General features: G+C 43.1%; 3 protein-coding genes across 3 annotated transcripts; 1 reads left to right on the plus strand and 2 right to left on the minus strand.

Moving 5' to 3' along the window:
• Positions 1-653: 653 nt before the first annotated feature.
• Positions 654-7,173, minus strand: msrb1b (methionine sulfoxide reductase B1b). Its single transcript, XM_034559478.1, has 4 exons — positions 7,008-7,173; positions 6,216-6,358; positions 5,991-6,108; positions 654-5,438 (listed from the first exon to the last, which is right to left on the minus strand). Exons 1-4 carry the CDS (start codon positions 7,060-7,062, stop codon positions 5,422-5,424), a joined length of 333 nt encoding a protein of 110 aa, XP_034415369.1. The 5' UTR covers positions 7,063-7,173; the 3' UTR covers positions 654-5,421.
• Positions 7,174-7,979: 806 nt separating this feature from the next.
• On the minus strand, positions 7,980-9,400 carry neurl2 (neuralized E3 ubiquitin protein ligase 2). Its single transcript, XM_034559479.1, has 2 exons — positions 8,635-9,400; positions 7,980-8,095 (listed from the first exon to the last, which is right to left on the minus strand). The coding sequence occupies exons 1-2, from the start codon at positions 9,398-9,400 to the stop codon at positions 7,980-7,982; spliced, it is 882 nt and encodes a 293-aa protein (XP_034415370.1).
• Positions 9,401-15,174: 5,774 nt separating this feature from the next.
• On the plus strand, positions 15,175-23,938 carry tex2l (testis expressed 2, like). The gene is made up of 11 exons (XM_034559290.1): positions 15,175-16,551; positions 18,230-18,430; positions 18,842-19,172; positions 19,758-20,035; positions 20,423-20,572; positions 20,679-20,778; positions 21,297-21,429; positions 22,241-22,378; positions 22,637-22,846; positions 23,556-23,676; positions 23,765-23,938. Exons 1-11 carry the CDS (start codon positions 15,175-15,177, stop codon positions 23,936-23,938), a joined length of 3,213 nt encoding a protein of 1,070 aa, XP_034415181.1.
• The last annotated feature ends 1,266 nt before the right edge of the window (positions 23,939-25,204 follow it).

Here is a 25,204-nt window from a genome sequence, read left to right on the forward strand (position 1 = left end):
AGCTATGTGTGGTGCCAAGAGGTATAAGATAAGATAAGATAAGATAATCCTTTATTAGTCCCTCAGTGGGGAAATTACAGGATTACAGCAGCATTGCTCACAGTAATAAGTACACAACTGCACAACTGGGCAACTGGGCTAAAGTGCTGTTCAGTGCGAAGTCCAAAGTGTTCAAGTGTTTGTGGCCTACTGGGAGCTCAGCTCAGCTTGTTGTGCAGCCTGACAGCAGCGGGGAGAAAGGACCTGCGGTACCTCTCCCCCAGACACCGGGGATGAATCAGCCGGTGGCTGAAGGAGCTGTGCAGCGCTGCCAGAGTACCCTGCATGGGGTGGGAGGTGTTGTCCATCAGGGACGATAGCTTGGCCATCATCCTCCTGTCTCCCACCACCTCCACAGTATCCAGAGGACACCCCAGCACGCTGCTGGCCTTCCCCACCAGTTTGTCCAGTCTCCTCCTGTCAGCTGCTGTGATGCCGCTGCACCAGAAGACCACTCCATAAAAGATGGCTGATGCCACCACCGAGTCGAAGAAGGTCTTCAGGAGTGCTCCCTGCACCCCAAAGGACCTCAATCTCCTCAGCAGAAAGAGTCTGCTCTGTCCCTTCTTGTAGAGTGCATGAGCGTGGTCAGACCAGTCCAGTTTATTGTTCAAGTGAACACCCAGGTACTTATAAGACTTCACAATCTCAAGGATGTGACTCACAGGTGGAGCCTTTCTACGGCTTGGATCGCCATTAACATCGGTCTAAAATATTATATTGTGCATCAGAAAATGATACGTCTTCAATAACAGTTAAAGGTACAAACTTTTTGTAATAAAACATTTGGGGAGAAGTTCATTAAGCTCATAAGGTGCAAATATCTTGGTGCAATATTAGCTTGAAGCCATCGAGCTTGACATCCATTGCAAAGTAAGGACTGCTTAACAACTGAACAAACAAATAAAAGTAAAGAATAACGTGGAAACATCTCTACTCTTTATTGCTCGAGTATCAGGTGAGCTTGCAACCATCAAATGTCCTAATACTGCACCAATGTTTAACAATCACTCATGGGGAAATGAATCGCGCCTTAAGCGGTACTTTGTTCACATCACATACACACCCGGTTGTTAAAACAGTAGTTTGCTGCCAAGAGCAGATAAGCAGAATATAATTTCAAAATTACATCATATGCCTTGGAGTGAATCAGCATGTTGAGGCCAAAGAGTCTCTTCCTGTAAACAGGACATTCAAAGCAGTTTCAGTTGGTGAAGGAGTGGTTGCCATTTCACAATAACATTTCCCTTTTAGTGAGATTTAACCAGACCCACTAGATTCTGTATAATACTCGTGAAAAAGGAGATTAGACTGTCTTCCTGTCAGACAGGATACAACTAACATGCCCCGATGCTGGCGTGGTAAAGCTTTCATTGTGTAGCAGCTGCCCCTATGAGTAGAGGCCTTTACGTGAATGTTTAATGGTTAAATCTAACTTTTAATCTAGATTTAGAGAATAGCGCTTCACTGTCCCATAACAAAACCATTGTCTCTGTGAGTGTGTGTTTGTGTGTGTTTTGGCACAACATCCTGCTCTAATATGCCCTAATAACCACAATGTCATCCACCTGTTTTTTTGGCTCAGGGGTAGCGATGACTGATGGGGCAATTTTGAATAATCATCTTATCTGATCTGGAGCTCATGAGCTGAAACCCAAAGAAATTACAGACCATAAATGTGAAATGTCATCTATTCTGAAAAACCCTTGGGGTTTATCCACTTTGGGTAAAATGGTACAATGGAGGGTTTTCCACTCGGCTTCTTTAAAATAATGTTGATCAAGTCTGAAAAAGTGTTTGTCTTGTTCACCGAAGCTTTTACTTTGATAGAATACACTCTTTTGGTTTCATTTACCCTTTCAATCATTTTGTGGTTGGGGATTTTTACCGGAACTGTTCAATGGAAGATTCACCTTCTCCAGCACAGACGGGAAAGGTGGAGGTTCTTAAATGCAACAGTGCAAAGAAAATACCTTTTAGACGGTGTAGACTTTCCTTTCATAACATTGTGTAGGTAGCCCTTTGAAAATGTCTCAGGGCAGGTGGGTTAATGCACTGCCTGTGTGACTCAACAGCGTAATGTCTGCCCTCTGATGGGTTTCACCATTAACCTCAAGATCACTGGTACAAAAAAAAGATGTCTTGAATTCACACTGAGAGACGCCTTCTCCTCTGTAGATACTTTCATGTGAAACCCAAAATGCTGCTTTGGTCTGAATATGAGTCATACAGTGGGTATTGCAGTGATGGGAAGATACATTATTGGCGATGTATTTGTTTCACAGTTAAGCACAAAATGCCCTAAGGAAGCATTTTATGAACTGCATCTCTACCAGTTTGGTAGTTTTGTGCCACACACACTGGGAAAAGGAATAATGAAGCACTGACAGGAAGGTTACTATGTATTTTCCTTAACCCAAAGATAACATTATGTAACTATAGTCAGATGTCTAGTAAGGCAACAAATGAAAGAAAGAAAAAGAAAACCATCAGAGGAAAGGTTAAGTCTCTGAGTTGAAAATTAAAAGTACAGCAACAGTGGTGTGAAGGAATCTTCTTCACCAAAGTACAGAGCCAAGAGGAAAAAGGAGACTGGTGGAACATAACTGAGAGAACAAAATATACAAGAATGCTAACGCACATACAGTTGGTGCGTCCTGTAGGTTGCCAGCTAGCCAACGGCTAATATCTGTACAGTCGACCTATATTTGGGACAAATGCACAAACTTTCCAACTGGTCTGATTTCTGGAGCATGCATATTAACACATGGTTACATTGGTCCACATTATACCTTGTGATCATGTTAGTATTGTTATTGTGAGAAAGTTAGAACGTTGACATTAGCTGTTAGCTCAAAGCACTAGTGTGCTCAAGTATTGCCTCACAGAGCTGCTAGCATGGTTAAAGTCTTAAAACGATACAAATACATCCAACGTTTCTAGTCTTTTATTAGATAAAATGTGTTTGCATTGTGTTCAATCTGAAGCCAGACAGTTTCCCCAAGTTATAGCGGGTTCCAAGGGTGTTCCAATAGGCTGATATTATTCATTGAAGGTAGCTAGCTAATATTAACATAATAATAAAGTTAGCCACTGCATAGGGTTATTAAATTGGTAAGTAAGCCTATACCTTTGTCACAGACAAATAGAAGACATTCAACTATAATGTTAGTGTGCTGCAAAGTTCAATTACATCCAGAATGCACCAAACCTCACAGACTGATGGAACAGCGTAAGATGATCCAGGGGCTGCTTTAATTAGAGCCCACCTCGCTTATCTGACGCAGCAATCACATTCTCAATCCCTGTGTTTGCTTTATGCTTATCAGACGTAGCCACTCCTGTACAGTTTGACGGGCAGAGCAGAACCATACCACTGCCAAGGTTGTGGGTTTGATTACCAGCGGGACCACCTATGCTAAAAATGCACACACACTCACAGTACAGTGAGGCATCGTGGGTAAAACCCTCACCAAATGGACTGAAATAATAAACTCTTGAGTGTTTGTTTGCCTGGCAAGACAACACAAGAGGAAATGTACTCAGCCATAACAACCTCAATGCAAGGTCGGGCTTCTCCTTCACACTGAAATTCATTTGAATACCGTTCAACTGCGTGTAGAAGTGCTGTTGGAGTGGTGCTCCAGAATATTAAAATTGTTGACGCTGAGAGTTCAACTACATCGACACATGTTGTGATGACCTCTCATAATTGCACCCTACAAGAAGTGATGTTTTGAGAGAAAACATGCTTTACACTTTACTTGTCTGTGGCGAGACCAATGAAATTGATGACAGTGTCCGTCTTTTTGTGTGTGTTGAAGGTATCAAAGCATGACATAACATAAGCTTAAAAGAGACGTGAGGGATTTGTCCAAGACTAGTATAGCAGTCACTGTTTTTCTGTGAGTGTGTGTGTGTGTGTGTGTGTGTGTGTAGGCAACTTCCTTTGTAATGATAGCCCTCAGTCTCCAGATCTACTCCTCTAAACATCATGGTCTTTGCCAACCCCCAGAGCCCAGAGAATATGGCCAGCGCCTGGGCCCCCGTCCGCTTCTGAAATAACCAACATTCATAATTAATGCACAACAACAACCTTTGACAGCTTATGCTCATAATAAGTGAGCATGCATATGCAAGTAGGACACCACAAGCTGTATAAGAACAGAAAGTATCACATATTGTTCACATCAGACCATCTGTAGCGTTGTGAGTGTGTTCTAGCAGGATGATAGCTCCATCTAGAGGTCAGTTTGAGGAACATCAGTTCTTCTACTTGTCTAAAAGTACTTCATTCAGAAAAACTGTCCCTTATATTTTGGTATTAAGTGATTAATATATGGTAGCTTTTGACTGTTTTAGTCATTGGAAGTAGAACTAATTTTAAAGGAACAGGAACTTTTACAATTGAACATTATGTTGAATTTACCCTGGGTAGTTTAATCTATAACAATGCATCATGCTTCATATGTTCATCATACGTTTGAAATGTAACATCTTAATTTAGAAATTATACTATAGCTGTCAGATATGTCAGATGTAGTAAAACATATTATATTTCCCTTTCAATTGATTTGAATTAGAACTACAAATCAACATGAAATAGAAAAGTACAAGTCCTTGACATAACTTCACTGAAAAATATATTATACAATAGAGAAATATTTTAAACTATTATTTATTGTTTATTCCTCATCAATATTCTGTAACAATAGAGCAGTCATAAAAAAATTTTACAATCGTCCACTACACTCTTGACTCTAATCTGGAAAAGTTCTAAAGTTCAAAGAAATCTTGAAATAAACATAAAAAACAGATATTAAGACTGACTATGTGAGCTTCTCCACTGCATAGATAACACATTTACATTTAACCTTAGTGAGTAAATGATACCAGCAGTAAATTTAAACAGATAGTAAAATGTCCTCACATTCGATCACATTCCTAATTTATTAATAAGATTATGCATCAACTGATATGATTTAGATTGAGAAAATCCTAATCATGGAAATAAAATGTATTTAAGTATGTAGCGCCCCACCACTCTCTAGTAGGTCTAATGATGGGATGGTTGGGTTCTTTTCTTTAAAAGGTAGCTACCCGAAGGTTTACCTGTCATTGAAATAATTGAGTGATTAAATGATTGACCATATTAGATGTTAAAAAACATGTATTTGAGGAGTGTAACTTCTTTTTGTAAAGGTATATTTGCAGAGGTGAGGTCCGGTCACTTTGTCACAGGCTGGTCAAAGATTCTTCAGTGAACAGGACGTCCCTCTCGGGCTTTTTCCCCGTCCACGTCACCCACTGACCCGACCTGTTCCCTGGTCCTGGACTGAGTGGCAGTTACCGCAGCTGGAGTAGAAACTCATACCTCGCTCTTCACTGCTTGTCCTTGCCTGGGAGACAGACACAAGTGAACAATGTTGATTCACAATTACATAAAATCTTGATATCAGTCAAATCATACAAAAATAGATCAATGTGTAGAGGAGCAGCAGAACATTGCATTAATGGCCAGTGGACAAATTGGAAAAGACACACACATTTGTGTTAATTAAGCACAAATAATGGGAAGTATCTGAATACATTTACTTACGTTTTATTCTTTTATTAACAATTTCACATTAAAACTAAATTTCAATCCATTCCCAAAATGTATTTTAAACCTGATGCAATAGCCACTTTGTTGGATTGTGATAATTATCAAGACCTAAAATATACTGCAGCATATACTACTATGAAATAATACTAACACACAAGCAAAACCAACATCTCTCTGCAGAGACGACGTCCTATTTTAATTGAGTGTATATACGTCTACAGACTTCGCCCGTGGAGGGATTTCATAAAAATGTTCGACTTTTGGCTGAAAATACTAAATTAAAGCTGTCCTCAGTCACATTAAAACCTCTGGCCTTGCACACGTACCTATGTCTAACTCATTTTACCTTTGTTTGGGACAAACTTGAGCGAGTGACTGAATATTCAAAAGCGTGAGACTGCGTCCTCTGGGCCGTCATTTACAAACTCATGGCCGAGCCCGTTGCCACACTTGCCACACAGAACCTGCGTACACAAAACACAGTCACATTGCCCTCCTGCCTCACATCCTGTTTGATGTGTGTGACATGATGCATCAGTAGAAACACAAAAAGGGCTCAGAACACTGTGACCTTGAAGGCAGTGAGACTCTCCATCATCTTGGTGACGCTGTCCTCTCTGATGGTGTCAGTGAAAGCCGGCCAAGGAGACGAATGGGCGAACTTGGACCGACTGGAGAACAGTGGATGGTTACACTGGGAGCACACATACATACCTGCAAGGGGACAGTTACTTTTAAAAGCCATTGCATTATTTCATTTCACACCGCAGAATTGTATTTTATGTAATAGGACAATGATTCCAATGGTAAAACTTAGGGGGTCACTAGATGATTAAAGGGATAACCAAAAACAACAACTTTTGAGCAATATTTTATTATTTTGTTTTTATTTGAAAACATTTATATCTATATATAATAATAATAATAATAATAATAATAATAATAATAATAATAATAATAATAATAATAATATTATATGAAACATAATGATTTGGTCGACCAGCTGAACACTTTTAAAGGCTTTTAAAGTTTTTTTTTTTTAAAAAGGGTGATTTTACTTAAATATACCACAACTTTGGTGCAATGTAATTTCAATATAATATAAAATGGTATTAGTGCTGCGTTTTTACCATAACCTTCAACAGTATTATTATTATTATTATTATTATTATTATTATTATTATTATTAATTCTGTGACACCACGTGCTCTCCTGTCTCCTCATCACCGTGATATGACACAACAATTGAATACTAGTTCTCCATCGAAATCCGTTCATTTGAAGCGCAACCTTGGCCGAACACCTCTAATCCAGACTGAACCGGATTACATCACATCTTACTAAACAGCCACCGCCTGCTCACCTGGCTTGAAATGATCTTTGTAGACCTCGCCGCCAACGAAACGACAGAAAGACATGCTGCAGCTGAAGGATCAACTAATCTGAATCCGGTTCAGTCTTCCGTCTCAGAGATGACCGCACGCGCTCCTGTTCTTCCTCCTCTCGTGTGAAATCCAGGATGGAGATCTAACGGGAGCTCCTCCCACTGCGGTTCCCTGTCTTTACACTAGGTGTCAGTGTGCGACAACAGGAGCGCGCGTGGATTTCAATGGTATATTTACGAGATGTTACTAAAGTTGGACGAATTAATATTATGAAAGTCACGCCCGTTTTACATCACATACCGGGACTTTCCTTTTTCCAAATACAGGTGGCATCCCGACATTTTCTTTTTGTTTCTGCCTTGCTGAGGTTGTCTGATTTTATTTATGTATTTATGACCCCGGTAGATCCTCCTCACTGTAGCATGCAAAAAACGCTACACCCGAGGTTACCATTACAGCTTTAATTATTTACTGTTCTGATTATTAAAAATGATCTAAATTGTCAGAATATTTAAGAATCACAAGACATGGCTCACTTATTAGAAAGTTGAGGATGATAATACAGGAGTCAGTGACCATATTGCCGGCCGCAACATCAATGCGGGTCGAGGAATTATAGTCCAGGGGGCCAACGACCCCGAACTTGACATTCATTTTGATCTCCACTACACACCTGTAACGTTTGGTGACTGGATCTTGCATGGGGACGCTACCGTTGGATCAAATCTGTCCACAAACAGACAACCTAACAAATAATGTGAATTCATGTTAGTTATCAGTTGTCAGCGTTATCAGTGTCTGGCAGGTATCAAGATAACTGTCAAAACACTTTTAGATTTATTTTATAAATGAGACACGGACTTCAATCATGAAAATAAATATATTTTTCTTGACAGAAACAAGGAGAGTAATCCGAAATTATATTTCTGTCCATTTTAGGTCTGTATCCTTCACTCATATTTGCAGTAGTGCTTCAGTGCCTCTGGCAGCTCCAGCCAGTCAAGGGCCATCCTGTGGACAATGTGCTTCTGGATGGCTTTCCTACACAATGTCTGCAAGGATGAGACTGAAGCAACAGAGAAAGAAGACAAAAGACACAAACAGTTTGTGTTTGTAGTTATTATAATCATAATGTTTCTTGTAAAGCAACCACAAACGGATACAAAATGACCACAAAACGACTCAAACCCCATAAAATGACAGAAAAAGACTACAAAGAGATGCAAAACGATTACAAAGAGATACACAAAGACTTCAAAGAGACTCAATAGACTACAAAGAGACTCAAAAGACTACAAAGAGACTCAAAAGATTACAAAGAGACTCAAAAAGACTACAAAGAGACACAAAACAACCACAAAGAGACTCAAAAAGACCACAAAGAGATGCAAGACAATGTCAAAGAGACCTAACATGACCAGAAAGGGACTCAAATAGACTACAATGAGGCACAGCATGACTACAAACAACATCTCTGTGTAGTTGTTGTGTCTCTTAGAGTCTGCGAGTGCCCTATCACCTGTGAAATGTTACACAGTAACATGTCTGTGCCCTTTGATTTATAATTCATTGATGATTGATTAACAGTATCAATGTAACACTCACATCCATACTCCACCTGGACAATCCGGACACACTTGGTCGCAGCAAAGACGTCCACCACCGCATGGAGGGGCTGGATGGAGGGAATCCCCTTTGCGGAAGCACCCATGTCCTCACCGTTGATAATAATGTGCATATCAGCCAGGTCTTGCCCTTTAGTCACATACAGTACCCCTATCCGGCTGCGTCTGGCCGTGGGAGGCAGTGCGTTGGTCTTATACAAGTCATCCAAAATGTGGCTGTAGCGTCCGGGCCTGCTCCGACCGACCAGCTTGTCCCTGGGGATCCGAAAATCCTCAATGTACAAGTGAGAGTCAGTGAAGAAAGTCTTTGGCTTGGTGTTGTCTGCTCCTCCAGCTGCATCTCCAGCCTCCCCTCGTCCGAGCCTCCGGCCCCCAGCCTGTCCTGCGTCTCCAGCCTCTTGAGCCCCCGCTATAGGATCCTCTACGACCTTGTTGTGGTTGCGAGTGATGGCGAAAACCCAGCTGTCCCCTGAGTCAGTCATGTCTGGGATGGAGTATTCAGGTACCGCATCTAATCCCCCGGGGTCCCTGGCAGTCAGGCCGACCCGGAGGTGGCCGCACCAGCCCAGCTCCTTATCCTCGATCTCGATGAGAAAAATCTCCCCGGGCTTCAGAGGGTGTTTGCTGAAACACACTCCATTAGCAAAGCTCTCCACACGTGTGGCCTGGGTTCCCGAGACGTCCAGTCTGACATTTGAGCCATGTATCGGGTGGAATTCCATAAACTGGTCAGGAAAGGGCTGCATTTTCAGTTTGACCGCTGTCGAAAAAAAAAAAAAAACCACAAGAAACAGAGACAGACTTACTGAAACTTGCGAATCAAACAGCCTTGCGGTGGTTTTGGACTGTTGACGGTAAACACATGTTCACGTCGAGGAACTGCGACCTGCAACCTGCACACACACAAGACCAGATGCCTGCTCTGCTTATCTGTGGGCCACTCACAGACGCTTCTGGTGGAGGGCTATTTTTGAACTACATATGTCAACAGATGGCAGGGTATGTGTGTGTGTGTGTGTGTGTGTGTGTGTGTGTGTGTGTGTGCGTGTGTGTGTGTGCGTGTATTGAGGGGGGTGGCCAACATACACATGGCCACAGTCACTCACTTACACTAGACGTACATGCATAAAGATTGAATAGGGGTTAGTGGAAGCAACAAAGCCCCCCGGGGTCCTGCACTCATTCAATTTCACAAACCCATCATAAAAACCATATGGCATGGAGATATGTTGAACAGCAGGCCTTTCATAGCTGCACTCTAAATATAGTCATGCCCCGCGAATACAGACTGGATTTTATTCTTATGTAAAGCAAAAATTAAAGCAATATACCAAGTTAGAGAGGGCTGTGCAGATCTATTATGATAATGGTATTATAGTACATAAGAATATGAAGAAGAATTATATTTCAAAAGGAAAACCATAAGCAGATACTTTTCATTTTCATTATATATGACGGAGAGGAAAGGCTCCTGCACACGCTGTCACTCCCTGCTGATTTAGTTCATAGAATTTCAGTCTAAAGCTATCAGGTATTTTTATCGTGTCATATTAATTATACAGTATGATAAAGTCATTTGTAGTGTGCAGAAATGATCACTGGTCAAGCCTGTTGCTTTAAAGTGAGACATCGGTGAATGAAACACATTCTTTTGATTACGTGGGAAATAAAACACACCTGTTATTCACTTACAGCTGCGGCATCTTCTTGATCAGATCTACTTATAAATGCCGGTCTCTCCGGTGTCCACATTTCATCTCCATCACCTGCTCCAGATCTGCAGGAGGGAGGAGGGAGGAGGGAGGAGGGAGGAGGGTTCAACAGCTCTCTGTTCCTTCTCCACTGTCCAGCACATTCCTGGCTGGTTGGCCCTCCGAGTCTCTTCGATACAGTTCCATCCTCCGGTATACATCTCTGCAGCGATTAGGTCCAGAGACCACATGTCCACGGCCTCATTGAATGGAATACGCAGCACAAGCGCTGGTGCTGTGTACCAGGCGGTCTCCACACAGACACCAGGCTGAGCAGCAGACACAGGACGAGTCACGACAAAGTCAGTTTGACTCTCGGCTGCTGCTGCCGGCGGTCCACAACCGTAAGGTTGTTAAGGTCAGCGTGTACAAATCCGATGGACCTGTGGTGGGTCAGAGCTGTAGCACGCTGATGACGTCATGGGAAGACCCTGCTTGTTTCTGTCCTCCATGTACAGGCTTTGATCCAGAAGTCCGAAGTTGAGGCACATATGAGCTCTGTCAAAGAAAAGAGCCTTTCCACCTGCCATGAACACCTTGTCCGCCAGTCAATGTGAAGTCCCGATGTATTGCGACCCTCTTTTCTTGTACTGATTGTGTGGAGCTTTCCCTGTGTGGATACAGAACATTATAAAACGTCAAAATTGATGATGAAAAGCAACTTTCTTCCCATGTTGTGTGGCCCTGTGGTGCTTGGATCCTAAACACAAATAAATCAAACTATCAAGACATCAGCAAAACATAATCCTACAAAGACAACAGATAATTACGTCTGAATGTCCTGTGCATATACAGTATTCCTGTAATATGCATGGGTCCTGGGTCAGTCATGCATGCAGCCAGGACTGATGGATGGGGGTTATTGTCTCTCGACCCAGCTGCAGCCTGCACACCACTCGGACTGTTCTTCACATTGTCATTTCTAGGGCTTCTTATGTAGGCCAAGATGAAAGGGGGGAAGGAGAGATAGAGAGAGATGGGAGGTAAACTAATTATTATGTCCTCTTCTTTATTTCTTTATTGCCACGGGACTACGTCCACCCTTTTGGCCATTGGACACACACACAAGTACACAGGATATGAGTGGACCTATTAGTAATAATGTGGATACCGTGTGCGCCATCCAGTTGAGAACGTGACACTAACCCTCGAGCTGAACTGTAGCTGTCACCGTGTTTTATATAATTAGACAGCATATACACTCTGGGTGCAGAGTAGTGTGGGCGAGTTTAGTGTTTGCGCGTCTGTTGGGGCTGCGGGACTCTTAATCTGGATTATCATGCAGCGCGGCCATGCTCTTCATAATCGGTTTGGTGAGCTGTGATTCTCGGCAGCGCATGACACATCTGGATGCAGGCAGTCGGTGAAGGGGAGGTGTGTGTGTGTGTGTGAGAGAGAGAGAGAGAGAGAGAGAGAGAGAGAGAGAGAGAGAGAGAGAGAGAGAGAGAGAGAGGGAGAGAGGGAGAGAAAGAGATGAAAGAGAGCGAGAGAGAGTTGAGCCTCCTTCTCACTCCGCGGTCCTTGCGCACACAAATGGAGAGGGAACCAGCAGGCGACATCGCTGACCGGCTGGTTTAGTCACATTTCCATGCAAATATTTTTTTTTGTGTAAGTATACTTTATTACTCATCTCCATTTATGTTGTTGTTTTCTTCCCTCTTGCTAAACACCATCGGCGCTGCACAAATTCGCAGATCTTTTCAAAATAAGACTCGGGAGTCTGCAAGAACGTGTCTTGCCTGTGTGTCTCATACCGGTCAGTGCGCACTGAGTAACTATAACTTCTTCTGTCATGTCTACGTGTCACACTTGTTCTCGCGCATGTTAGTCGTCCAGCAAGAGAAAGGGAGCAGCTCTGGGGGTGAAGGTGGAAGTGTTAAACTGAATTATTCAGTCAACTGAATCGTAGCACAAAGCCACGTGTTGTTTTGTTTGCGTTGTTATTTTGTAATATGACCCTACTGATTTTGTTTTCAGATCTGCACACTTGACCCATTCTGGTAACGCTGCAAGTCACAATTCATTTTTATTATGTAATAATATGTTGATTATTTTTCGCAATTAATACAATTATTTTGCCAGGAAAATATCAGAAAGTAGAGAACAAAGGTGTCGCATTTTCAATATGTGTCATATTTAAATGTCATGTTTCGTATGTCTAACAATCCAAAACTCAGTTTACTCAACTTTCTCTCATATATGATAAAAAAAAACATCAGATTCTCACATTTGAGAAGCTAGGACCAGACAAAGTGTGCCTCTTTTTGACATGAGACCAACAGGTTCATTTTATACGTCCACTATGTAGACATGTGGACTATGCACATGTGCACTATTTGAAGAACTAAGTGAAAACGTTATACCTATTGGTTAAAATCTATTTTCAAACTCATCAAACCATTCAGTGACCCTCTGCACCCTGTGCAGAAGCATCTGCATCTGACCTCAAGCCTATATATAATCAAGAGCACCGATAGCACTGGGTACTCTAGAGGATTGTGATGTTACTAACTACAATCAACACTGCGGGAGATATAGCTTGGAAACACACCACACCAAACGTTGGTTTAGCCCATAATCCAGCTGTGTGATTTGTCCGATTTCACAGTAAAACCCTGCATTAATGTTAATCTGAGATTGTTACTGTTGGTGTCTGATCAGAGGTTGCATGGCAACACACGTGGCACTGCATTCTGAGCAGATGTGTGCTGTGTTTTGTGCTACATTCGTCACATGATCACTCTGTATACTTCACACGCAGCCTTATGGAGCATGTTAACAGCTCTTACACCAGAGTTTATTATTAAGCATTGCATGCTGCTGGTGAAGGAATTTGAAATGACTCTCCACAAATAGAATATGCTTGGAGACCCAAAATCAAGCAGATATTGATACAAAACAAAATACTTGCATTTGTAGTATATTTACAGTAATGCGCAGACCCCACTCTTCCTTCTGCTCTTGTCTTTCTTTGGTTGTACTTGTCCACCAGCGATCACGCAACCACTTCGCAACATATTAGTAGATATCTTTAACTCCTATTGAATTTAGTGTATCTATATGATGCATGTATTACTTAATAACGTAAATTGGAGCCTATTTTTGTGTTATGCTAGCACGCTAAACTAAGATGATGATCGTGGTAAATGTAATATTGACCCTGCTAAATATCGAAACTCTTACATTGTCCTTGTGAGTGTGTTAGCGTACTCATGTGAGCATTTAGCTCAAAGCACTGTACATATACTGTAAGTTCAGCCTCACATAACTGCATTGGCTGCAGACTCTTAGTTTTATTTGATACAGTGGCGTCAAACAAACACGTTTTCGTTTTAAAGCTCTCTCCACAGCGAACTCGAGGCCAAAAGATGTCCCTTAACTTGTTGATTTGGTCCTTCCATTTATTTCATACCCAGTTGCAATGAGGTTATGCAAAAAATAGGGTGACTCAGCTGCAGTGACAAAAAAAATAAAAATACAGCAGACAACAGCGTCCAGTCTTGTTATAGTGTTCTACAATTAGCTTGGACACAATATTGTTAGCTTAACAGTGGTTTAGCCTTCCTGATGTGCGTGTGAGTGCACGTGTTTGTTTTCTGGCACTTTGCAGCAGGCCCTGGTCCCCCTTCCCACGCCATGAAAAGCTGTGATGAAGGTCTAATGCTGCCCGGCTGCATGTGTGTCTCTGAGGTTTATCTCCCCACCAACCATTTTGGGTGAGAGCAGATTAGTCAGAATCCACCAGCTGCTGGGGAATTGGTTGAAATTGTGCCACACAGAGCTGTAATACAGTTACGTAAATGCGACCAGTCCGAGGTAGGGTTTGACTTGACCCTGAGACGCAGCGAGTAAAAGGCTCCATGCTGGGCCCGCCGTTTCCCAGCTTGTGTCCAGTGATGCAGAGCTGCTTTTTTCTCCCACAACATGACAGCTGATAACACTCACGCCTCTCTGTTCTGTGTTGGCCTCAGCATTATTTTTACAAGTCAGTAGGCGGTGGTTGGATAATGTGTTTCAAAAGCCACATGAGGTGGATGAAGGAGGGCACATTTAAACTCCCCTCACTATTCATTTCAGAGTTACATAAGTAACTCTTTAAACAACTCGAGAAGACACCAGAGGGAGGGTTGGGACTCAGCTGACAGTTAGCTCTGTGTAGGGAGAGGCTGGAAGACACTCTTTGGGAGATGGCGTGCTGAATACTACTCCAGAGAGTGAGTGAGGTAATGTTTTTTTTTTCCCACATGATAATTTTGACAAATCCATGAATAAATTATCTTTGTTTTGTCCTGAAAGGCTGCACCTCTACTCAAAACTATGGTTTTCCAATGTATCTTCATGTGCACAAAAAGCTCAGCAATTGAATGAATAAATATAGCCAATCAGCCCCAAAAGACATTAGATCCAAGACTGAGCTGCCCTAGTTTGTGAAACATTTGGGGGAGACAGTCTGTCTTGTCTATTTTTACATACCTCTAAAACTCATTCAGTATGTGGGGCGACAGCTATGGGAGAGGTGCTTATTTGAATCAAAAGTGTCCAGATTACGACGTGGCATCTCACATTAATGCAGGGTTGGCACAGGTAAGCAGTGTCTGTGAAAATGAGGCGCAAGCGTATAGAAAAGAAGCCCTTCCCCTCTCTCCATGGCTCATTCCCTCGCTGCTTTTATTTGTTCTGCCTCCGAGGCTTAATAATGTAGCTGACCGTGTTCTTTATTTGTTCTCTTTCACTGAATCCTAGGTGCCTTGGCGATGTGAAGTCAAGAAATGGCGGAGAGTGGAACAGATGGGGACAGAAGAAGCGAGGATGAAGGGCGAAGAGGTGGCAGACCTCTCCAGGAGGCCCACAGCCCCGCTCTTGGCCGCTCCCCAGTCGCTGGGACCAAGAGGCATCTCCCCCGAGGGATTGTGATCCAGCTGACTGGGACGGAGGGAGAATGGGACAGTCTGGATGACAGTGAGCTCATCTTCTCCCTTGACCACGATGACGACTACCCCTCCATCTCTCTGTCCAGGGAGAGGCAGGCTCCGGTTGAGGACGACAGACAGTTGCATTCCCAAGCTTTCCACGTTCCTCTTTCCCCTTCAGACCCCGGCTCTCTGGGCAACTGCTCCGCCACTGGCCCCAGCTTCCTCTCCCCATGTCCTTCGTCACCCACCCGACGACCCCTTGCAAGCTTGGTCAAATCTCTCTCCACAGAGCTGGAGCTCAAAGAAGGCTCCACTCTCAGACCTAAGCCCATTATGAGCCTTGTGAAGTCGATCTCGACGGAGATCTCCCGTTCGGAGCCGGAGGTGTCGCAGTCGAAGTCGGACTCCCGCCTCAACCTCCACATGTGGAAGCAGCTCACCCAGCCAATGACCCGCAGCAGTGGGGACTCTCGCACTGCACCCCCATCTCCTAGCTCACACTCCCCTGGCGGAGAGGGTCTGAGAGGGGGCTTCTTCAAAATGGAGTTGGAGGACACCAAGAGGAAGCTCTCAGAGGCCGTGCACGAGCCTTTGAGCAACATGTTCAGTAAGATTATGAGAGAGGAGGGTGCCGGCAGCCCCAGATACCAGTGTAGAAGCCACCAGGTCAGCTCCAGAGGTTTGGGGCGTGAAGGTAGCACGGACACAGTTCTCTCTGAGTCTCCTGTGAGGAACACTAGAAAAGCCGAGGCTGAGGCGTTGCCTGTGTTTGACTGGCCTTCTGTTAGACATCCCGGGAGAGGCCAGCGCGGCCCCTGTCCTGTGCATCACAACAGACAACATCACAGGGATGAGGAGCTGGAAATATGTACAGACGGCGACGTGATGCAGGTATTGGCCGTGGAGACTCACGGGCAGGGGAGGAGATCGCCTACCACGGCAGCACCCCTGGTTAGGACTTCTGACCTTTCTCAAGCCCCTCATCCTCTGCCACGCATGAGTTTATTCTGTGTGGCAGTGATGTCCTACGGCTATTTCATCCTACCTCTCAGTCCATACTTCTCTGGCCTGGCTCTGGGATTAGCACTGGGTTTTTTACTGGGACTGCTGCTCATCAGGATGGGCTCCCCCAGATCTCGCTGCTCAGCTCCTCCACACAGACCAGCACAGACTCTGCTTGGAGAGGGGATTCTGTCAGGTGGGACTGTCAGCACTGAGCCTGACAGCCTGAAGGTAAATGTGATGAGTCGTTAAGGAGGAACGTTTTTGTTTGTTTGTCATCACCTTATTTTCATTTCTCAACATGTCTTCCATCAAACACCTGAGCACTTTTCAATTAATTTCTTTGGTCCACCCAAGCCGTGTTATAAAATAGTTGGCATTTTGCGAAATACATGCTTTCTCGCCGAGAATTATAAGATTGATACCACTAAACTCAGTGAAAGTCACTGATGTAGGAAATTCACTTTAAAAAGCACGTTTACTCCAATAACAGTAGCAAGAGAACACGTAATTCGTTTTCACCCGTGTTGATTTGTTCTGAAAGAACATAGTGTCAAGTCACTGAAGCACCTTTGCTGACTTTTTCCTTCACAGACTAAAGCGTTTGGAAGGGGCACGTAACGATTCCCAGAGTGCAATTAAAAGCTTAAATTAAAAAACAACCTATCAGAGCTGCGGTGGTAATTACTGTTCTGTCCTCCTGGCTGGGCTTGAAACACGGGGCTACTGGAGAGGACAGCTTCCATCCAGACGCTGTCAGCTCCAGAGGCCATTAGTGGAGGATATCGGCAGGAGGAAGCTGTAATTTGTTCGGGGGCGAGGCAGTTGTGGGTTGGAGAGAGGTGGCAGTAGATGGGAATGGGGGATTTACTGTCGAGATAATTCCCTTGTTTGGTTATTAGCAGTTTGGTTTCAGTCCGACGGGCTGTTGAGATGTACAAGTTATAACTGCAGGGTTTGGGAAGTTTCTGGTAATGAGACGACAGACTGAGAACAATCAAACGTCTAACACGAGGGCAAAGACCGACAAGGCTATGAATAAAGTACAAATAAAATGTCAGTATGAATAATACATTGTTTATTAGTTAATTAGAGCATTTAGAGGGAGCGTCAAGCTTGGCAGCATTCAGTTCACATTCAGCCATCTATTTCAGACTGAACAAAGCTTCTTCATCATTTTTATTATACAGTATTTTAAAGCCAGAAACATTACACAAAAATATTATATTATTCGTATTCTTGGGCTGCTTATGTAGCTAAGGACAGGATACGATTAGCTCAGCATGAAGACTGGAAACAGTTAGCTTCCAACATACACTTGCTAGCACCCCTAAAGCTCACTTATCAACACAATTGTTTAACATGTGGTGACAATATGTCTTCACAGTCACGGCGCCATTAAGAACATTAAAGAAATGTCAGTTTTGACATAACTTAGCTGATTTTCTGAGTGCAGTTTCCAATTGGTCGAGTTTGTTGACAACAGCATGACGGAAAAGAAGCGTTGCCTGGGAGACCTGATCAAGGGCACAGAAATACCCAAACTATATTTTGTTGTCTTCTATGCATATTCTCAAGTACTCACATTATCATGAATGACTAACCCTCTCTCCGCTCGCAGACTCGCCTTCTGCGCTGCATTTGTTCCACAACTAATTTGTCCATGTTGAAAATCATTTGTGTTGAAATCCACAGAGGAGAATTGATCTTGTTTGATAGTTGAGCCAAACAAACAAAAAGACACACTTAATCACATGTACCCTTCCTGCTGTTTACTTCACTCTCAGGCTGATTACAAGCATCATAACACGACTTTCAATATCCGAACAATTCCAGATCCCACGTTGTGTTACTCACTTGCAAATGTGAATGGTGCTGATTGCATTTTCAACTTTTTCTGCCTTTTCAGGGATGGATGAATGAGATACAGGATTACGACCCAGAAACGTACCATCCAGCTCTGACTCACTCCGTGTTTGCCGCCCTGGAGGGCTCTTGTCTCCGTATGGACTCCCCGCGTAACAACATCAGCCGCAGGGCCACGTACGATGAGAGAGTCCACGAGGCCGCCTTCGTCAAGTCACGCTCCTTTCAGCTTGCAAAGAGCAAAGTATGATGGCTAAGTGACTTTGTTATGGGAATTGTTGTTCTGTAACTAAGGCTATTGTACGGTTTTTAATGGTATAAACCAAGGAAAGTGAAGGCCTGGAATATTTAGGTATTCTGGGGATGTTATGATATCGTATCTAGGGCAGAGCCTCAGTAAACTTTGTCCAACTTTGATAGTGTTCCCTTTCCAATTAATGAATACATAGGGTTTTTACAAGTTAATGTATTGAAGTTGGAAAGCCTGAGAGAAAATAAACAAAGATGGAGAAAAGCATAAATCTAAATAAAGTTTATTTGGCAAGAAACGGTTAAATACACTTGAATGAATTGATAATGCATAAATGGGACATCTGACTGCACTACCCGTTTCTTTTACTTCGACACAACACAACTCTGTCACTGTTCCCCGAAGGTATTCCTGCAGCCATCTGGGTTGGCTCGAAAGAGGATGTGGAATCCAAAGTATCCCATCTGCATCCAACTGGCTGGGGGATCGCACTCCCAGGAGGAGGAAGGAGGAAGGTCGGAAGAGAGTCGGGGTGAAGATCTGGGAGCTGAAACGGCCAGTCCACAACAGAGTTCCTCCAAACACGTCTGTGACCTTCCCACCACTCTTTACCTCTTCGGACGCACAGGAAGAGAGAAAGAAGAGTGGTTCCGTCACTTCCTGTTTGCATCCATGGATACAGAGGGGGAAAAGGAGAGGGACAGACAGAGGCCTGGCAGATGTGTTTCCAGATCGGGTATGAGAAACGTTAATAATGCATTAGAGAAGAGAGGCCTTCCAGATAAGGCATCTATACAAATGCTATATATGTGTGGATTATGGATTACATGCTCCAATTCTTTGCATTTCAAAACCAATCCCTTTCAAAGGAAACACACATGACAGGGCAAAGGATGCTGTGTTTTGAAGAAAAGTGGGATTATGTAAAACCCTATGATTTTATTTTATCTGTCATCAGTCACACCACCTTTTGGGAAATATTAATGTTTAGCTTAGCATAAAGGCTGGAAATGGGGGGGAACAGCCAGTCTGGCTCTGGCCAAAGCAACAAGTTGACGTGGGCCATTTAATTTAATGTCACCTTCCCCACTAATTCCATCATTCCATCAACAGAAACGTTAAACTTACAACTCTGTAGTTCCTTAGGTTTTTACTTTGGTTTTTTACATTAAAATCCTACCTATAAAAGGATGTCTGCACAACTTTTAAAGGGAAAATGAATGCTTCATTTATAGTAGAAGTAGTAACATTGGGCGGGGTAAAAGGCAAAGTGATACGCCTTGTATGCATTGATTTCCAAATGCTGCCTCTATTGTCCCAGGTGACCCAGCAGTGGCACAGAGCGTTGCTGCCCAAAGCAACGTCCCAAGCAGCAGAGGCTCCAGCAGAGTGGGCAGCAGTGACGACGAAGCCCTCTTCGCGTCTCCAGTCCCAAGCGTCCCTGCAGCTCCTCTCAGTCAGACCTCCGGTAGCACCAGGGGCCTCTCCCTGCTGGACTACCCCAGCTACATGGCTCGTCTCCTGGCCACAGAGGAGATGACCCCCCTCTCTAGTCCTGGAGCTAGCAGCACAGAGACAAGTCCCACTATCAAAGGAAATGTAAGTCCTGCTTGCAGATAAAATTAGGTGAAGCAAATGAATCTGTTTTGCACTTTATTATCATCATTATTAATATTATTATTATTATCACTTTTATCACTTTATGTTGGACAAGGGGAGAAACACAATTTCAGATCTGTGTATGTTTGCACATCGAAGATATGACAAATAAAGCTGACTTTGACTTTGACTTTGATGAAGTGAGGCTGTAGGGATATTCCAGAGCTGGACAGTTTGCATATGTAGAAAGTAAAGTGTGATCAGTATAAAATAGCATTCTGGCATTTCCAGCATTATTTCGTCTGTTTTTAGCTGTAATTGTACTAAACCTGCACTTTTCTTGTCCTTGGCTAGCTCTTAATTAATTTGCCTTTTTCTTTTTTACAGTGTACCTGTGATCTAGCTGAGCAGCCTGGGACGGGCCAGACTGCGTGGGCTAACGCTCTAATTGGTCGAATCTTCTGGGACTTCCTGCGGGAGAAGCACTGGGCTGACGTGGTTTCCCACAAGATCCAGAAGAAGCTGAGCAAAATCAGAGTGCGAGCAGATTCATATAAAAAGTTGCCGTGTCAATTTTAAGTCACAGGAAGAGCTAACAATAAATGTAATGCATTTAATATTATTTATAATTCGTATTTTACAGCTGCCTTATTTTATGAATGAGCTGACTCTGACTGAGTTGGATATGGGCTCCTCTACGCCACAAATCGTGACGACCTCCAGTCCAGAGGTCAACCACAGAGGTGAGTACAGACTGGAGATCACGAAACATGCAAGTACCCAATATGCAAACACATGCAAAAGATGAGTGAGGAGATGACTTGTTGCTCATGTGATGACGGCTGAGTACTGCAGAGCATCAGATCAGACGCTGTTATCCTGTTGTAATCTCACAGGAGAGCCATTACGCCACGGCCGTCAGCATTTAGAGCATATCGGCTTGTGTGTGTGTGCGTGCTTTTTAAAATCAGGCAATCTGGCAGACGAGATGACGAGAGGAAAGTGTGTGAGCATGCCTAGACCCCATGATTTTGACCTCCACCCCGATTCGCTGTTACACAACTGCCTGTCAACCAATTATCCTGTTTTCAGCTCCTAAAGGGGATTTATAAATCCGTTGTAATTTGTTGTATATTTTAAATTTCAAGGCTTGATAATCACTGTAAAAGCTGTTTTTAATCTGCCCACCATGGAGTGTGTGTGGGAGTTCTGTCTTGATTGTGGTGGTCTGGTGTTGACCTCCTCCTGCTGCCCCCTGCAGGCCTGTGGGTGGAGCTGCAGCTGGTCTACACCGGTGCCCTGCAGATGACCCTGCAGACCAAATTCAACCTGTCCAAGCTGGGTAAAGAGGGCGGTCAGGATGCACACTGCACGACTGAAACCGGTAGCCCACGGTCAGCACTAAACACGCTATGCACACACAGACACACAACATACCTGCCCTTGTTGCTTTTTGTCTGTTGCCAGTTCTTCAAAAACCTCCTTTTGTGTATAAAATAATGAGATATTATCATGTAGGGTAGCAGTAGCAGCAGCCACTACTAGTATCAGTCTTGTTGAGTGATAGGGGCGAGCGCTATGGATAATGTTTTCTGTTATTTTTGATTTATATATCATATGTATATTTTTATGTTGAAAATGGACGCAGCATAGGCATATACATATCCTGACTTTTAGTCCTTGCTGTAGTATTAGGCTTCATAGGCTTTGAAGCCTCCAATACCCATCATGCAACTCAATATCTTCCAGTTATACCTTCAGACTTTAGGAAACTCCAACTAAAAACCAGGGAAAACGTCCTCCAGCTGTTTTTTACAGGCTGAGTAGTTCTACTCGTGATGAGTAATCTGCCCATTGTGGAGGTTCCCTTTAAATAAAAATCAATACCTCAGTGTTTCACATCATCTATAGGCGTGTTTCATCATATTCACAGGCCAAATAGCAGGGGTGATAGCCCACATGACAGTAAACCCTGTATTTTCATCCATATCATACACACGCACACACACACACACACACACACAAGAGCTCCACATTACATTGATTAGCGTAGACCTGCCTGTCATAGACCTGCAGTGGTGGGATTACAGTCCAAGTAGAGCTTGACTTAAGCCGTCTTTCTGTAGGACTGATGCATACATGCAGACTGTAATGTTGCCATCCATCCGCCCGTCCCTAACTTGTCCGGGCCTCCTCTCTTCCCAGCTGCAGGCCCATCTTCAGCGTGTTGGCGGACAGTGATGAGGAGTCCTCCAGCGCTGGTTCCTCTGATGAGGAAGAGCTGCTTGTCTCTGAGCCTCAGGCTCCAGTGGGGGAGAAAGGATCCACACCAGCTCCTGATGGGTGAATGCAGATATATAAAGTAGTGTTTACCAAAAATAAATACTGCCTAGTATACGTGTTTCCTTATTACAAACGACTGCATATAGCAATACTAAGTACTAATATGACTAAAGCATAAACTAAACTGCATTCACATCACACTCCAAATGGCTGTCGCTTTCCTTTTCGTTTACATTTAAGACTCTCACTTCTCCTCAAATTCTGGCATCTGAATACTAAATCTCCTCTCCCCTCCCCTCTTCTAATCCTGTCTTACAGGACAGGGGGAGGAAAGACTGGACGGAAGATTTTGAGATTTGTGGACAAAATCGCTAAATCCAAGTACTTCCAGAAGGCGACAGAGAACGAGTTCATTAAGAAGAAGTTTGAGGAGATGTCCAACACGCCCCTGCTGCTCACTGTGGAGGTTCAAGAGCTGTCAGGGACTCTGGTCGTCAACATCCCGCCGCCTCCTACTGACAGGATATGGTAAATACAGAGGCATTAGAGCAGTTTCTCTCCGCTGTTCATCATTTGGACAAACTGCATGGAAGAAAAAGGTTTCCCTGTCTTTGTTAATTGCAATTACCAGTTTCTCTTTTTCGGGTGGCAGTTTGCATGTTCACTCACTTTTCTTGAGTTTAAGTAAAACATGTGTCGTAAGTCTTGGGCAAGCAAATTCAATTATTTGTAAAGTTCAAATTATTTCAGAATGTTCCATCCAACAATTGCTTTATAAAAAAACACAAACTCAGTTCTGAAAGTGATATGTGCCAATATTCATTTTGTTTTAACACTTTTTTTTTTTTAAACCAAGAGACATAATTTGCTCAACATTTTAAAGTGTAAACATGAACTTGTGCTCTCCGGTGGACAAACTATGTAATGACTGTTTCTAAATGACTTTTTTACATATATTAAAACTCTCATTCCAGCATGTCATAAAATGCACTGCAGCTACACAAATAATGGGAATTCAAAAACAAATTGCTTCATGTTCAGCAGCATGTTGTGTTTGTGACTGTTTGTGGCATGACTCACTTTTCACACCTCACCTCCTGCCAAAAGAACAGTTATTTATTCCATCAATCCCTTCTCGTTGAGTGATAGGACTGTTTAGAGCACTGCGACAACAGGAGACTGAAAACAGCAGTTCAATATAGATTTGATAGATATACTGTTATGATCTCCTCTATAGGTACAGCTTCTGCGTGCCCCCCAAGCTGGATCTGCATGTCCGTCCCAAACTAGGAGAGAGGGAGGTGACTTTCTGTCATGTCACCGAGTGGATTGAAAAGAAACTACAGGACGAGTTTCAGGTAAAAAAATAAATAATAAACAACGGCACCTCCAGTGCTGTCCTCTTCTCAGCTTTACTCACAACCATGTTTTTTTTTCTTTCTCCAGAAAGTGTTTGTCATGCCAAATATGGATGATATCTACTTACCCATGATGCACTCGGGGGTTGACAGCACTCAAGCCTCCCAGCACATGGCCACTCAGTCCCAACGGTCCCGACGCTCCTCCACAGAGTCCATAGAGAGGATCCCACCTGAGATCTCTGGGGCGGAGTCTGACTAGTGCCACGTGTTGATGAGCACAGGACAACTGGACCCTGCTATGTGGATTGGTTAAATTCACAGGGACAAGAGGGGAGGAAGAGGAGGAATGAGAACCACCAACTCAAATCATCTCTTGTATTTATTTCTGAACCAGAGGTTTCTGAAAGTCTGATGATTAGCGCTGCAGGTTTTGTGTGGCTGATGGAGAGTCGGGGCTTTGTTTGTGTCAGATTGCTGTACAAACGACTACAAGTGATACCTTTTTACAAATGTTTACATATGAATGATCCCCATGAGATTATTGGTGGTTTGATGTTTACAGCTCAATGTCTCTTTGGATATGAAATAAAGCCCTGAAAAATACCTGCCAGTTTTATTTTCCTCCATGTCATAGAGGAAATGTAAACATTTCTATCTATAAATCTTACATTTCCCTATGACCTCTTTGACAGCAAATATAATATATATTTGTTGTCAATCTTTTAGGAGACCTTATTGTAGTTCCTGCATATACTCAATGTAATGCCTCATATATATATATATATATATATATATATATATATATAAAAGAAAAATATATTAAAAGATGTATATTTTCCAATGGATGACAAAGGTGAAACAAAGGCAACCTAGCATATCATTGGACTTTATATAATAAAGCAGAAGCCAATGTATGTTTTGGTGCAGTAGGCCTACCCTGCTAATTTGACAAATTGTGTCCCTGACATATTTTTGCGTTAGGAAATGGTTATGGAGAAATGTAAACTTGGGAAATGTCCTCTGATTGAAGTGGCACTAGAATCTCTTTTGGTTTTGCTTTCAGCCAATCAGAGATGAACAGATCAAAGATGCTCTGTAACATTCTGAACTGAGGTACGACTAAAAATAATGCTAGCGCCCTCGCTAGCTGGAAGGAGAGAGTATGTGCTTGTTTAGATGACAAAAGCAAGGCAATAATTATGACACAACATCAGTGCCAATGGCATCAAACTCAGTCGAAACAAGTAAGATACAGAAAAAGACTGCCCCCTGCAGGCTTAGGTGAGCAGGCTAATGCAGGCCACATGGCAGAGCTTAATCTGCTGGCAGCCCTGTGGGCTTCTTTAACACTTGAAAAGACTCTGTCACGGTTTAAAGCTCTGCTTCAATGCTTCAAAAACTTGTCTCATTAGCTGAGGATTGATCCAAATACAACCATTCTGAACCCTGAGATAAAACTTGGGAGCAAACGCAGTGATAGAAAATGGTAACAAATGCCCATTGACTGAACAACATGCAAGTAAAT

The sequence above is a fragment of the Cyclopterus lumpus genome, chromosome 19, assembly GCF_009769545.1.
Source record: "Cyclopterus lumpus isolate fCycLum1 chromosome 19, fCycLum1.pri, whole genome shotgun sequence".
Taxonomy (NCBI): domain Eukaryota; kingdom Metazoa; phylum Chordata; class Actinopteri; order Perciformes; family Cyclopteridae; genus Cyclopterus; species Cyclopterus lumpus.

What these genes read in the sequence shown, in the direction of transcription:
- neurl2 (XM_034559479.1), bottom strand. Translation starts at nt 9,400, where the DNA reads ATGCAGCCCTTTCCTGACCAGTTTATGGAATTCCACCCGATACATGGC. An exon ending in TGTCCAGGTGGAGTATGGAT is followed by an intron (nt 8,096 to 8,634) that starts GTGAGTGTTACA and finishes CTGTTGCTTCAG; the next exon opens with TCTCATCCTTGCAGACATTG.
- tex2l (XM_034559290.1), top strand. Translation starts at nt 15,175, where the DNA reads ATGGCGGAGAGTGGAACAGATGGGGACAGAAGAAGCGAGGATGAAGGG. An exon ending in CTGAGCCTGACAGCCTGAAG is followed by an intron (nt 16,552 to 18,229) that starts GTAAATGTGATG and finishes CTGCCTTTTCAG; the next exon opens with GGATGGATGAATGAGATACA. An exon ending in CAGATGTGTTTCCAGATCGG is followed by an intron (nt 19,173 to 19,757) that starts GTATGAGAAACG and finishes CTATTGTCCCAG; the next exon opens with GTGACCCAGCAGTGGCACAG.